At 34.9% G+C, this 16,399-nt stretch overlaps 2 protein-coding genes across 2 annotated transcripts; both read left to right on the top strand.

Moving 5' to 3' along the window:
• Positions 1-5,228: 5,228 nt before the first annotated feature.
• On the top strand, positions 5,229-7,416 carry LOC132735303 (uncharacterized). The gene is made up of 3 exons (XM_060722248.1): positions 5,229-5,625; positions 5,846-6,866; positions 7,182-7,416. Exons 1-3 carry the CDS (start codon positions 5,229-5,231, stop codon positions 7,414-7,416), a joined length of 1,653 nt encoding a protein of 550 aa, XP_060578231.1.
• Positions 7,417-8,428: 1,012 nt separating this feature from the next.
• LOC132735274 (uncharacterized) lies at positions 8,429-11,568 on the top strand. The gene has a single exon (XM_060722215.1). It carries the CDS (start codon positions 8,819-8,821, stop codon positions 10,679-10,681), a length of 1,863 nt encoding a protein of 620 aa, XP_060578198.1. The 5' UTR covers positions 8,429-8,818; the 3' UTR covers positions 10,682-11,568.
• Positions 11,569-16,399: the final 4,831 nt, after the last annotated feature.

Raw genomic sequence — 16,399 nt, 5'->3', positions numbered from 1 at the left:
TACTACATTATATATATATATACATTTATTTAATCACTTTCACTAAATACGTTTATTGAAACATTTCTTTATTCAGTTTCTTATTTTGCAAGCTAAATCATTAAATATTCTCTCTGCAGTAGTAAACTTAGTAAATTCAGTAAACGACCGAACACTTCAATTTATTCGTGTTTAATGTATGCATTTTGTACCATAGACATTTTATTGCTTACTGAAGACAATCTGATTAAATTCAGCTCTTAATAACGCCCCACTTTTTAGATCTGACCGTGACCAAATATGAAGTCATTTCTGGTGATCTTTGACGCTACCAATCATTGACGAGCTTTCATAATTTTGAAAGCGATACGGTTTCTAATTTTAATCCTGGAAAATTTGATACTTCTTCTCATGTCTATGTCAAACCGGTTTGATTGCATGACTAGAAATAGCTTTCTCGGGAATCCGAATGAATGATAAAGAAGGCGAAGCATATCGTCATCAGATCTACACAACAGAAATAAGTAGAGCTGAACTTTAGTCAGATTGTACTGAAGATGCATTCCATTCGTCAATGTTTAATGGAAGATAGAGGACTTATAACTGCCCACAATTTTCATCATTTGTTGCTGTTAACATTTGATATTGTTTAATGCAAATACAATTTATTGTCATTGTCATTTTCACATCTCTTCTAGTTTTAATGTACGTATTTTCAGTGTTACAATATATGAAGATAAAGCTTCTTAACTGTTTGAAACATATAGATGTATAAGTATATACTATTTCATTCTAGATCGATTGCGTAGGTAGCTATAAGCATAATGAAGCACTCGAATCCGTTCCGGAAACCAACCAGTACTAAGCAATGAATGAAAAGTTTCCTGCTCACGGAAACAACGGCATGCCACACCGTTGCGGCCAAGCAGATATATCGTGAATTTTAAATAAATAAGTATTTTCTTCACATAGGTCTTAGGAAAAGTTTTTAAATGTTCATTATTTCATTTTGAAATCACGATCAACAATATGTTTCTTGTTTATATAAGGTTACTTTGATTTGAAATTATACTTACCAATTAAAAAGTATAAATTGCAATTTACAATTTCGAGTTTAAATTGTTATTTTTAAAACCAAACACTACAGCTTTTGTTGTCAGAAATATTGTTAGCACTTTAGAATAATAAATATATGGTCATTTGGTTGAGGAAGATATTTTTGAGGAAATTTGGCCATAAAAAAGTGTACTTATCAAGTTATGCATATATAGTTTAGTGTACAAATAGTTTATGTAGTGTCCAAATGCCTTGAAAGTACATGTAACGTTGTTGTTTAAAGCAGCATGTCTCCGACAATTTACGAGGTTTTATAAGTTGTGTTAACAGATGCATTTTGAGTCCTAACTCCGTCAGAAACGGTGTAGAAATACGGTGATGAAAATAAGAATACATGTCATAGCTGGCATGAAAGAAATACAATGTAACATTTATTAAAGTCTCACATTGTTGTTCTGAAATTCAATTCATTTCTTTATTTTTAATTTTATTTGTACGTGTATATTTTTATTCTTTTTGTTATTAGATGGTTATACGGACGTTTTGACCTATTGTTTACCAATTAAGGAACGCTTAATGCCGATAAAGTCAAATATTATTTAAATAACAAGTTGCAAGTACCATATTACTACCGCGTGTCTGTCATGTGACCAAATAAGACAAATTTGTCTTACAATCAAATAACTTATTAACAGTTATTGTTTTATACCCAGCCATAAAAACTGAAGACATTTTATTACTTCTTACTCCAATTTAGTATTCTTTATGCCGATTTATTACTACTTTCGCCAAAGTGAAATACTTCTGTAGAATAAAATGATGTTAAGTTTTATCTACTGCATTAACATGTATAAATGAGATGTTTTGTATTCATCTTCAGAAATTATAAACGTCCTGGTTGATTAATTTCGAACATAGTTTAAAAAGTTTAAAAAGAATTAACTGAATTTATTGGTTCGATTTACGTTTTCAATTTTGCAAACATACACACTAAAATTTTAAATTATTTTCAAAAAAAAGAAACACCGTCATGACGTAGACATTGCATTTTACGAAAGCGTCCTGACACGGAATCGTTCTGGTGCCAATTCATAATGGTCTATAAAAAAGAGGCTTTTTATCTCCTAAATAGGATTTGATCTATTTGTAGAACATTATAAAAATCTGGCACCAGGACGCGCTTCCGTAGCATTATATTATTTAAATATTCAAATATTGAACATTGCAGTTAATTTGTCATGGGGAACAACATTAATTTGGAACTACAGTGACAAAGAACACGTTTTTTTATCTATTTAACTATTGAATCACGACATGCAACAATACATATTTACATAACGACCAATCCCATGACATGACGCGACTTATAAGTGTTCATATAATACATGCATACAGAGGGTTTATATCGTTGACAAGCACTATTAAACAACTTCCGCTGTGTTAAGTAGTTCTCAAAATTGAAACATTAGTAAATATTAATTTATTAAAACTAGTTTATTTGATTAACATCTGATAGTTCACGTCCGTAATTTATTTTATAATCTAGATTAGCCTGTATTCTATGTACTGTATCGGAAATTCTTGCAAATAAGTAAGTGCGCGGTAAAAATTGTCCACGCTGTGAGTATTGCTAAGTTAAGACAGTTTATTTGTCGAGTAGTGGTCAATTAGAATGGTCATTTGTTCGTTTGTTTGTTTGTTTGTTTGTTTGTTTGTTTGTTTGATTGATTGATTGATTGATTGGGTTTAACGTCACACCCATACAATATATGTCATATGGCGACTTTTCAGCTTTACTGGTGAAGGAAGGCTTTGCAGGGAGAGGCCCCTGAGAAAAACCACCGACGATCCATAAGCTAGCTGTCCACACTGTAAATATTGCTAAGTGAGTAATCCTCGTGAAGTGGGTAGTATTTAAACATGAGTTTTGCTTATCTAAATGATCATAAAATGTGAGAATTGAGAAGTAAATAATGTTCACTTGATGAATATTGCTCAATTAGAAATACGTGAGCAATACATGACTGAAAAGTTCCAATTGAGTAAGAACTAGTAAATTTGGCATACACGCTTTATATTAAGGGCAATATTATGGAAGTGGCCGTGTCATAAACAAATAAGCCTCCCCTGGACTTGATTTAAATATCATGAAAGGGTCTTTTAAGATCTTTAAAGATGACAATGTCAATTTTTCGATGGTCCAAAAGACTACAAGCTGCTATGACACTGATGATTTTATATATGAGCTACGTCACGACAAAACCAACGTAATTCATTTGCGACCAGCATGGATCCAGACCAGCTTGCGCATCTGCGCAGTCTGGTCAGGATCCATGCTGTTCGCTATCGGTTTCTCTATTTGAAATAGGGTTTGTAAGCGAACAGCATGGATTCTGTTCAGGCAGAGGCTTGAGCTTACTTTTCGGTCGTCCTTAAAATGTTGAAATATGCACTGGTTTAAGTACTTCACAGAAATTGACGACATTGCGTTCATAATATTATATCCGAACGCCCACTTTGAAAACTAGAGATACATGTATATCGTTTGTTAAAAAATAAGGCAAGCCCAGGAGCTAATAACAAAACCTGATACTCTCCATGATTTTACAGGACCCCATTGCAACTCTTTTTAGATTTTAACTCTTATTCAAAGAGAAGTGTGGGCGTAGCTGGTTTTAGTAAACGTAATTAAAATCCGATGCATACTTTAAAACGAGGCAATTTTTAAACTACAAATAGATATTCACCGTTCTAATCAGGCGCGTCTATGGGCTGGGCATATTGAAATAGCACAGAAATAATATAAAATTCTGGTACTGTTAATTATATATGTATTAAATGATAGGGACGTGCGTTGCATTTAAGTTGTTGTTTATACTAGACTTTGATTTCAGCGAACGTTTTGTGTTGTTGTTGTTGTTGTTGTTGTTGTTGTTGTTGTTGTTGTTGCTGTTGTTCTTGTTTGTTGTTTTTGTTGTTATTGCTGTTATTTTTGTTGTTGATTTGTTGGGGTTTTTGTGGGTTTTTTTTTAATTCAATCAAGAGCCTCGTTCTCAGATTTGTTTACCTGATTCAGAGGATATGAATGAGTATCGAGTGATCGATTGTTGAAAATCTACACTAAACATATAAACCAATTAAATCTATACAAGTTCAAAGAAAAGAATGTCATAATATGAAGGAACATTTCAGTTGTTTCGTATACAGTCAAGACTGCCTTAGCGTGTACTAAATTTCTTAACACCACCATGAAACTAGATAAATACTATTCTAACAATTTCAATTCTGACTTTACCTGTTTATGTAGCCTACTGTATAATCATATTAAAAGACCAGCGACGTCTTATTTCTAGACAACTGGAGAAATTTAAAGACAAGTTGTCACTTTCGAAGAAGTCAGCCCTGCTCGAAATCATGGAAGAAAAAGCCGAGATTATCAAGAACCTCAACGATAAGATTGTTTATCATGCAAATATAGACGATTTGGAAACAGAATTAATAGAGAGTGACGAATATTTAATTGATTTACGATTGAAACTACGAAGATAGATATTACCAAATCTAATAACACTGGCAGCGGCAGCGTGATCCGTAATTCACAGGACATTAACGGTAGTGCTAGAACGTTATCAAGTGAGAACTTTTCTATTCATAACTTAAGGGTGTCGTCTGATAATTCATCTTTTCACAGACTACCTAAACTGACTTTGCCTACGTTTGATGGAGATGTTGAAAAATGGCAGTCATTCTGGGACTCGTATGAGGCTGCTATACATTTGAACCAAACACTATCTGATGTCCAAAAGTTGTAGGTTCCTTACTACAAGACACTGCATATACCGCCATAGCAGGTTTTCCATTAACTAACGGAAATTACCAGAATGCAATAGATTTGTTACAAGAACGATTCGGACAGTCTCATAAAATAATAGATAGTACATGCAGTCGCTTTTAGATTTGCCGATTCCAGACAACAGTGTAACGAGTCTACGCAGGTTTCACGACAAAATGGAAAACTACATCCGGGGTTTAGAATCTTAAGGGGAGAGTGTGATACAAATGTTACCACATCAAACCCTGTACATTATATACCACATCATTATGTAAAGAAGGACTCGCACACGACACTTATCCGCATCGTGTATGACTGCAGTTAAAAGTCACGTGACCAGCCTAGTCTGAACGATTGCTTGATGTCGACACGACCTGAACTGAATGATTTAACTGGAATTCTTATTCGTTTTCGAATGAATAAATACGCCATAGCAACCGATATTGAGAAAGCCTTCCTCAACATTACTCTTGATGAGAACAACCGAGATGTGACGCGATTTCTATGGCTCAGTGATCCAAGTAACCCCAACAGCGAATCGACAACATATAGATACCGAGCAGTCCTTTTCGGGGCTACGTCGTCCCCTATTACTCTCTGCGCAACTATACTTAAGCACCTTGAACTTAAGAACGACAAGCAAGCTAGTGAATACCTACGTCAAGATCTATACATTGATAACGTGATATCAATTTTCCAACAGGAAGAACAACTTCTACAATTCTACAGCGATTCACGTGAGCTGATGTCATCTGCAGGTTTTAACCTTAGGTCCTGGAGTTCAAATAGTAAAATGCTTCAAATACAGGCAATCAACGATTCAGTATTAGATAACGCACAAACTCCCTAAGGTACTTGGAACGAAATGGGACACAAATAGTGACGTTTTACTGTATCCTGTCAGAAATATACCAAATACCCAGATTGTAACAAAGAGAGAAATATTGCAACATACATCTCGAATCTATGATCCCTTAGGTTTACTAAGTCCAGTTACCATCAGAGCTAAATTACGTCTACAGGAGTTATGGCAACAGAAGTTTGAATGGGATATGCCATTACCTGACAGTATTCAAGAAAAATGGCGTAGTTTAATAACAAATTTGAAATCCGTGACAAAAACTACGTTTCCTAGATACTACTTCAAAAATACATTAAACGCATCAAGTAACACGTGCATTCACATATTCTGCGACGCTAGCTTGGTATGGTATGGTGCTACGGCTTACATCTGTAGAGACAACCAATCTACTCTGGTAATGGCTAAAACTCGGGTTGCTCCATTGAAGAAGTTAACGTTACCTAGGTTAGAGCTAATGGTGGCAGTAATTGGATACCGGCTCAGAAAACATATGCAGCGAAACACCAGCATAACACGGATATACCTGTGGTCAGATAGTCAGATTGTGCTTTTTTGGCTTCAGACGCCTAAAACCCTTTCACAATTTGTAAGGAACAGAGTGATTGAAATCCACGCGCTGTCCGAAAACCGGAAATGGAATTATTGTCCGACGAAAGAAAACCCTGCCGATTTACTTACGAGGGGAATCTCTGTGACTCACTTCAAGAACAGTAATCTATGGTTTCATGGACCTACATTGCTTACCACACCCAGCAACCGAGCCAAAAGATTAAGCAACATCAGTTTTATAGACATGTCAAGATTCAGTTCGTTAACAAAGCTACTCAGGGTTACAGCTTATGTCCTGCGTTTTATATTCAAGTGTCGAGGCGGGAGTCATACTGGAAGATTAGACTTGTTAACTACAGATGAACTACGCAGAGTTGAGGAGATGTGTTTACGGTGTTGCCAGATGTCCAAATATCAAGCAGAAATAGAAGATACAAAATCAAAAAGAAACAAACTTCCATTATGTAGACAACTTCAGTTATTCTTAGATAATGGCATATTAAAGTGTCGTGGTCGTATCCACAATGCTCCATTAGACGAGCTGACCAAGTTTCCGTACCTACTACCAGCTAAACATCCATTTACAAAGTTAGTTGTCAACAACGCACATTCCAGATAATTGCATGCCGGCGTTAGTTCAACTATTACGTTTTTAAGACAAAAGTACTGGATTCCCTCGATTCGTCAAACTGTAAAAAACATATGATGTAAATGTACATGTGTGAAGATTATTGTGAAACCCTATTCAGCACCTGACCCATCTCCATTACCAAAGTGTAGAGTTTCTGACGTCAAACCCTTTACTTATACAGGAGTAGACTTCTCTGGAGCATTACTGGTTCTGGATAGCAACAAAAGAGACATAGAAGCTTACTTATGCTTGTTTACATGTGCTACTACGAGAGCAGTTCACCTAGAACTTGTTTCAACCCTAGCAGCAGAATTATTCCTACAAGCTTTCCGATGTTACTGTAGCAGAAAAGATGTCATGATGTCAGACAACGCTAACACCTTCATATCAGCCTCAAAACAACTAAGAGATTTGTTTCACTCACTCACAGTTAGAGAAGAACTCAACAACAGAGGAATTGAGTGGAAGATGATACCGAAACGCGCCCATTGGTTTGGTGGAATGTAGGAACGTCTCATAGGTCTGACGAAAACAACAATAAAGATAGTGCTAGGACATTCCTATGTAACCTACGAAACTTTACAGACTGTTATCACAGAAATCGAGGCAATGATTAACGATAGGCCGTTGACATATGTGTGTTCTGGTAATTCAGATAAACCGGAAGTACTTACACCATCACACTTACTTTATGGCAGACGAATAACCAAACTCCCTTATGAGGATGTCCTTACATGTACATTTCCTACGCCAAGTGACCGATCGTCAGTTATCAAACATGCTACGATACAAACGAAGTTATTTAACCACTTCCGGGATAGATGGCGTCACGAATACCTGACAGCTTTACGAGAACGTCATCAGACTACTGGCAAAAATGACCAGACGATATCCGTTGGAGACGTTATATTAGTCCACGACGATGTTCCCCGCTTATTATGGAAACTTGCTGTGGTTGAAGAACTCGTGCCAGGAAAAGATGGACTTATTCGAAGCAATCGTGCTATTGTAAAACATTACCCCATCAAAATGAATTAATCTAAAATTTCAAAGGAAAGGTGATACATGAATAAGAGACTGTATTCAATATATTTATGACTGCTTTTTAATTAATAATACTTTATATGAGATACTATAGCAACTGTAGTGTTCAAATAATGGATTTATTACTAAACTTTAAATAACATTTCGCGCCCCGAGTATGTCGGGAACTGATAACGACAATTTATAGAGCCTTGCATAACGTGACGTTCCGCGCTTACGTTAACGTCACTTCCGACTTAACATTGTATTGTTGTTTACACTATATATGATTGTTGATAAGTAAAGGTCGAATCTGGAAACTACAACGCATTTTGTCTAGTTACTATACACCCCCACAGGGTCATTGTTAGAAGCACTTGTCAATAACCAAGTAGACAAATCACTTAATGACTCGTGTCCGTCTTTCAGAAATGCAGATATTCATCACGTAGGTAATTTATAATATAAATAGATATATATTTTCTTGTGTATATCATTGTATGCAAGAGATTTATAATATACATAACTAAAATTATTAAGATTAATTACAGTTTTAAATGAATAAACTGGCGGATAATCTGAACACTTTTATTAATTTGATGCTGTAGTGTGCATATAATGTGAGATGTAAAGAATACTGATCAAAACTTTTTCACTGCCATATACAACAGCAATTAATGATCGACGGTATAATGTGTATTGACAACGTTAGTTAAAATGTGAATTGACAGTTTTACTTAATAAATAGGATATTAGGACAAACAACATACATATTAAATTAAATAGAGAACTTTGATAAAATATTAAGCTTGATCAGGTTCCTAAATATACCCATTACAGGGATCTTACCTTTATAAACAACGCGATTTAATGATTTTATTCAGCTATGAATGAAACAGAGAAAGATCTTGAAGACTTTATACAGTACAATATAGGGAACTTTCTTTGGATTTATGTTTCACCCATTCTTATAATATTGGGCACATTTGGTAATATTATGTCCATATGTGTCCTCCTGCGTCCAAAATTTCGCTTTTCCACAGCAATGTTTTACCTGACCTGTTTAAGTTTTGGTGATTTATTTACATTGTACACTGGATTGCTACGTTACTGGATAATAAAAGCTTTCGATGTGGATGTGAGGAGTTTTTCCAACGCTTCTTGCAAGATTCACACGTTCTTAGTCTACTTATCCCTTGATTTCACCGTCTGGGTTCTGGTCACTGTGACCATTTATAGATTTTTATCGGTTTCTGTTCCATTTAAAGCAAAGATCTTGTGCACATTGAAAAGATCAGGCTTGGTAATAGCCGTGATTATTTTTCTCTTTGTCGTGAAGAACATTCATTTCTTTTGGAACATGGAGCTTGCCGGATCCTTGGAAATAAGGTGTGGTGGCAAACCAAATGATTTTATGAAATATATTTGGCCATGGATTGATTTTTCATCATTTTGTTTTATTCCGTTTTCAATTATGATAGCGTGCAACGTAAAAATCATCTACGAGATGACCAGTTCCCAAAGAAGACTTGGATTCTTCCGAACACCAACATTAGCACCCAGACTCAGTAGCCCATCGGCTAGAGATGTACATTCAGATCTGAACGTTCAATCCATGACGATGCTAGACACAACACAAACAACTAAAATGTTGTCACAACAGACACTACAACGGAAATCATCTTTAGCAACAAAGCTTGATAGCCCGTTAAAACGAGAAAGTAATTCAGATATGAACGTTCAATCCATGACGATGCTAGACACAACGCAAACAAGTGAAATGTTGTCACAACAGACACTACAACGGACACCATCTTTAGAAACAAAGCTTGATAGCCTGTTAACACGAGAAAGTAATTCAGATCTGACCGTTCAATCCATGACAATGCAAGACGCAATGCAAACAAGTGAAATGTTGTCACAACAAACACTACAACGGACACCATCTTTAGAAACAAAGCTTGATAGCCCGTTAACACGAGAAAATAATTCAGATCTGACCGTTCAATCCATGACAATGCAAGACGCAACGCAAACAAGTGAAATGTTGTCACAACAAACACTACAACGGACACCATCTTTAGAAACAAAGCTTGATAGCCCGTTAACACGAGAAAATAATTCCGATCTGAATGTTCAATCCATGACGATGCCAGACACAACGCAAAAAAGTGAAATGTTGTCACAACAGACACTACAACGGAAATCATCTTTAGCAACAAAGCTTGATAGCCCGTTAACACGAGAAAGTAATTCAGATCTGACCGTTCAATCCATGACAATACAAGACGCAAAGCAATCAAGTGAAATGCTGTCACAGGAAATTACGTCACAAATGACGTCAAAGCAGAAATCGCGGCAGACGTCAAAGTTCAAAAATTATTCACCAGCTCGAAGGATTTCTACACTAACAGTTATGCTTCTAACAGTAAACTGTGTTTTTCTCATAACAACATCACCAATCATGGTGTTTCTGATTGGACAAGAGTACTGGTACTCATATGAAACACCCAAAGATATAGCCTGGCATAATTTCTGGTGGGCTCTTGTTAATATGTTACAGTATATTAACAATTCAATTCATTTCTTTCTATACTGCTTAACAGGCCAGAGGTTTAGAAAAGAGCTGAGGGTTATGCTGAGAAATCATAAAATAACTATTATAAAAGGAACAACTCGGAGATTACTAGTAATAAATAACGTTTTAAATCATATAAGACTTCGATTCTCACGTGTTTTATCAAATTAACTGTGTATAACCTTACATCCAGATTTTTTTTTTAAACTACACTAATCATATTTCTTTTCTTCGTGAAATAATCTTCTTTTTGTTTTCTTTTGTTTTCTGTTGTTTTTGTTGTTTTTGTTTTTCTTGTTGTTGTTTTGTTGTTGTTGTTGTCTTTATTTTAATTTGGACTTGAGTAAATTGAATTGCGTGGTACTACATTATATATATACATTTATTTAATCACTTTAACTAAATACGTTTATTGAAACATTTCTTTATTCAGTTTCTTATTTTGCAAGCTAAATTATTAAATATTCTCTATGCAGTAGTAAACTTAGTAAATTCAGTAAACGACCGAACAGTTCAATTATGGTACATTTATTCGTGTTTTAATGCTTGTATTTGTACCATAAATACTTTAATGCTTACTGAAGACAATCGGATTAAAATCAGCTCTAAATAACGCCCCGCTTTTAGATCTGACCGTGACCAAATATGAAGTCATTTCTGGTGATCTTTGACGCTGCCAATCATCGACGAGCTTTCATAATTTTGAAAGAAAGCGATGTGGTTTCTAATTTTAATCCTTGAAAATTTGTTACTTCTTCTCATGTCTATGTCAAACCGGTTTGATTGCATGACTAAAATAGCCTTCTCGGGAATCCGATTGATAAAGAAGGCGAAACATATACGATCGTCATCAGATCTACACAACAGAAATAAGTAGAGCTGAACTTTAGTCAGATTGTACTGAAGATGCATTCCATTCGTCAATGTTTAATGGAAGATAGAGGACTTATTACTGCACACCATTTGTATATATGGGATGTGTAATATATTGTTTTCATCATTTGTTGCTGTTAACATTTGTTAATGTTTTATGCAAATACAATTCATTGTCATTGTCACTGCCACATCTTATCTTGTTTTAATGTACGTATTTTCAGTGTAACAATATATGAAGATACAGCTTCTTAAGTGTTTTGAAACATATAGATGTATAAGTATATACTATTTCATTCTAGATCGATTGCGTAGGAAGCTATAAGCATAATGAAGCACTCGAATCCGTTCCGGAAACCAACCAGTATAAGCAATGAATGAAAAGTTTCCTGCTCACGGAAACAACGGCATGCCACACCGTTGCGGCCAAACAAATCTATCGTGAATTTTAAAATAAATTAGTATTTTCTTCACATAGGTCTTAGAAAAAGTTTTTAATGTTCATCATTTCATTTTGAAATCACTATCAACAATAATGTTCTTGTTTATATAAGGTTACTTTGATTTGTAATTATACTTACCAATTAAAAAGTATAAATTGCAATTTACAATTTCGAGTTAAAATTGTTGTTTTTAAAACCAAACACTACAGCTTTTGTTGTCAGAAATATTGTTTGCCATTTAGAATAATAAATATATGGTTATTTAGTTGAGGAAGATATATTTGAGGAAATTTTGCCATAAAAAAGTGTACTTATCAAGTTATGCATAAATAGTTTAGTGTATAAGTTCAAATGCCTTGAAAGTACATGTAACGTTGTTGTTTAAAGCAGCATGTCTCCGACAATTTAAGAGGTTTTATAAATTGTGTTAACAGATGCATTTTGAGCCCTAACTCCGTCAGAAACGGTGTAGAAATACGGTGATAAAAATAAGAATACATGTCATAGCTGGCATGAAAGAAATACAATGTAACATTTATTAAAGTCTCACATTGTTGTTCCTTAATTCATTTTTATTTATTTATTTTTAATTTTATTTGTATGTGTATATTTTTATTCTTTTTACTTTTAGATGGTTATACAGACGTTTTGACCTATTGTTTACCAATTAGGGACGCTTAATGCCGATAAAGTAAAATATCAGTTAAATAACAAGTTGCAAGTACAATATTACTACCGCGTGTCTGTCATGTGACCAAATAAGACAACTTTGTCTGACAATCAAATAACTTTTCAGTTATTGTTTTATACCCAGTCATAAAAACTGAAGACATTTTATTACTTCTTACGCCAATTTAGTATTCTTTTTGCCGATTTATTACTACTTTCGCCAAAGTGAAATACTTCTGTAGAAAAAAATGATGTTAAGTTTTATCTACTGCATTAACATGTATAAATGAGATGTTTTGTATTCATCTTCAGAAATTATAAACGTCCTGGTTGATAAATTTCGAACATAGTTTAAAATGTTATGTAAAACTTTGTAAATTATCTACTGCATATACATGCATATACATGTATAAGTGAAATGTTTTGTATATACATTGTATCTTCAGAAATTATTAACATCCTGTTGGGTTGATTTCAAACATGATAAGTTTAAAAAGAATTAACTGAATTTATTGGTTTGATTTACGTTTTCAATTTTGCAAACATACACAATAAAATTTTTACATTATTATCTAAAAAGAAAAACAGCGTCATAACGTAGACGAAAGCGTCCTGGCACGGAAGCGTTTTGGTGCCAATTCATAATGGTCTATAAAAAAGAGGCTTTTTATCTCCTAAATAGGAATTGATCTATTTGTAGAACATTATGAAAATCTGGCACCAGGACGCGCTTCCGTAGCATTACATTATTTAAATATTCGAACATTGAAAACTTGCAGTTAATTTGTTTTAGGGAACAACATCAAATTGGAACTACAGTGACAAAGAACGCGTTTTTTTATCTATTTAACTATTGAATCACGACATGCAACAATACATATGTACATAACGACCAATCCCATGACATGACGCGACTTATAAGTGTTCATATAATACATGCATACAGAGGGTTTATATAGGTGGCAAGCACTATTAAACAACTTCCGCTATGTTAAGTTGTTCTCAAAATTGAAACATTAGTAAATATTAATTTATTAAAACTAGTTTATTTGATTAACATCTGATAGTTCACGTCCGTAATTCATTTTATAATCTAGATTAGCCTGTATTCTAGGTAGTGAATCGGTAATACTTGCAAATAAATAATGTTCCTACTGTAAGCTGTACTTGTCCATGGAGAAAGAGGTGTAAGAGGTGTGATCATGTACGTTTTGCTAAGAGAGTAATGTTTTGTGGTGAGTTGTGCTCAATAAGAATGGTCATATTAAATATGAGTAGTGCGCGGTAAAAATTGTCCACGCTGTTTGTTTGTTTGTTTATTGGGTTCAACGTCACACCGATACAATATAGGTCACATGGCGACGTACCAGCTTTACTGGTGGAGGAAGGCTTTGAACGGGGAGGCACCTGAGTAGAAACATGTTCGTGAAGTTGGCAGCCTAACAGCCTGAAGTTGGCAGCCTAGCAGCCTGAAGTTGGCAGCCTAGCAGCCTAATGAAAACTAAGGATAGTAAAAAAATAAAAACATGAATCAGTAGCACATACTTAGACCATTCCACGTCTTATTTCAATATCGCGATCTTTATTTTCTTATAAATATGGCACTTTATTTTTTTCATTTTGACGCTTCGAAAGTTGTGAAGTTAGCAGCCTAGCAGCCTGAAGTTGACAGCCTAGCAGCCTAAAGAAAACTAAGAATAGTACAAACATGAAAACAATTGGAAATATAGTAGCACTTCCTTAGATCATTCCATATCTTTTTTCAATATCGTGATCTTTTTTTAAGATGTTGAACTTTATCTTAACATAATTTTGTCATTCAGATGCTTCGAAATTTGTGAAGTTAGCCGCCTAGCAGCCTGGCAGCCTAACAGCCTAAATAAAACTAAGGATAGTACAAACATGAAAACCGTCGGAAATGAATCGGTAGCACATACTAAGACCATTCCACGCCTTATTTCAATATCGAGATCTTTGTTTTTTATCTAAAACTTAGCAGTAACAAACTTTATCATATTCTTTACAAAATTACAACAGAAAAACAACAAAAAATATCATCTTGCTTTATAAATTATTAATTAATTAATACATATTATGCATTAGGAGATTTACCATACGAGTTTAGAAATATTTACATTTTAATTTGTAATGTAATCTTGTTTAACATCATTTTACACTTAAAATTACAAATAAAACTACTGTAACAAATATCTCTTAATAAAAACGTCTTCAGAAAAATAAAATAGTAAACCTAAATCTGACTATATCAAAATGTAAAATATAAACGTTTGCCAACAATGGGATTCGAACAAACGCCCAACGCATAATCTGTTCCTTCCCTGAAAATGAATACACTTCCGAAAGGAGGTACTGCGTTGGGCATTTTATAAACGTTTCTCAAACGTATTGTCAGACAGTAGCAATGTCATTGCTAGAGGAAGGTATGATGTCGACAAAATCATAGATATATTTGTATACAGTGAAATCGCAGAAATCAAACTTCTAAACCTGACAATATACACATGCGCAAGAACGGTCAATCCATATTCCAAAATTGGCGTTTACATTGTACTTGTATTTCAGGAGGGGGAATGGGTGGTGCCACGAGTCAAAACTTTAGTGTTTGCAAGATTTTCGCTAATAAAAGTTGATATCCAAGCCTATGCTGCATCATGGGCCAGATTATGAAAATCAGAGATGTCATAAGCAGCTCGGCTTATGCAAATATATTCAAAATTCAATAAGATATCCGCAAAAATATCTTACCCGACACATCACTATTTTACTGTTTTCTACTTGTACGTTATCTAAAGGTCACCTTGAACCAAAATAAAGCTATAATTAAATGATAGATTACTACAGAAATGATATGATAAAACAAATAATATCGGTCTGAGCGGTGTTTATCGGACATATCACAGCAGGCCTGAGTGGTTAATGTTTTCTCACCAAAACGACAAAACCGGTGTTAAATAGCCGATAAACACCGCATAGACTGATATTATTTCGATTCTTACAAGGCAAGTAAAGACCACTTATTGCTATTTTTTCAAGCGAACATTACTTCCGTCGCCGATTTTCGTATAACGATGTTCTATTTCGCACTCTACTGTCGCTAAGGTATAGAAATTACTCCCCGTTCACACATAGACGCCGCTTCTACTACGATCAAAGCGTGGCCAAAAACGTGGTCGATCGTGGCAAATCGCATGAGAAACGTAGTGGAGTCTACATAAGCGCAGTATGATCGCGGTAGCGTCTTCATGATCGGAAAGCTCTACGCTCTCGCCACGTTTATTTTGAACGTGCTCAAAACAAGCGTAGCGGGATCGTGGCCAACAAGGATCGGGGTAAAGTCGTAAAAAGAGCGTGGTAGACGCGCCGTAATCGTATAGGCAGCGCGGAAGCATCGTGGATAGTTCTTCATGATCGTAGTAAAAGCGCAGTAAAAGCGTAGTACAGTCGGGAACATACCGAGTACGCTTCTACAACGTTCCCACTTTGTTCTTACTATGTTCCCACTACGATATCTCTACGTTCATGACGATCCTACGAAGACCTACCATGACCTTACGACGATCATACCACGACCTGTCAGGTAGCAGTTTGTTTTTATAGCGCTGCTATTTAACCAATCATAATCTGCCAACAACTGCGGCACTTTACTTGACGACCATTTGCAGCTCCGCCGCCTGTTAAAAATCTGTGCAATTTCAATTTCAACCAATATTTGTTCTTGCTGAAGTAAAGCCAGATGAATCAGATCAGCATTAATACGTTCGTTCATGTTTGAAGTTTGGAAAATAATTTTTGAAACCCAAGATATATATATCATTGCCAAAATCGTACCAGAAGCGTACTTCAAGCGTGATATGATCGGCACCGTCGTAGCTATATCGTCGTA

This window comes from Ruditapes philippinarum, unplaced genomic scaffold (assembly GCF_026571515.1).
Source record: "Ruditapes philippinarum isolate M1 unplaced genomic scaffold, ASM2657151v2 ctg1521_1_1_1_1, whole genome shotgun sequence".
NCBI lineage: Eukaryota > Metazoa > Mollusca > Bivalvia > Venerida > Veneridae > Ruditapes > Ruditapes philippinarum.
The sequence above is the reverse complement of the archived record's forward strand: the minus strand, read 5'-3'. Positions and strand labels throughout refer to the sequence as shown.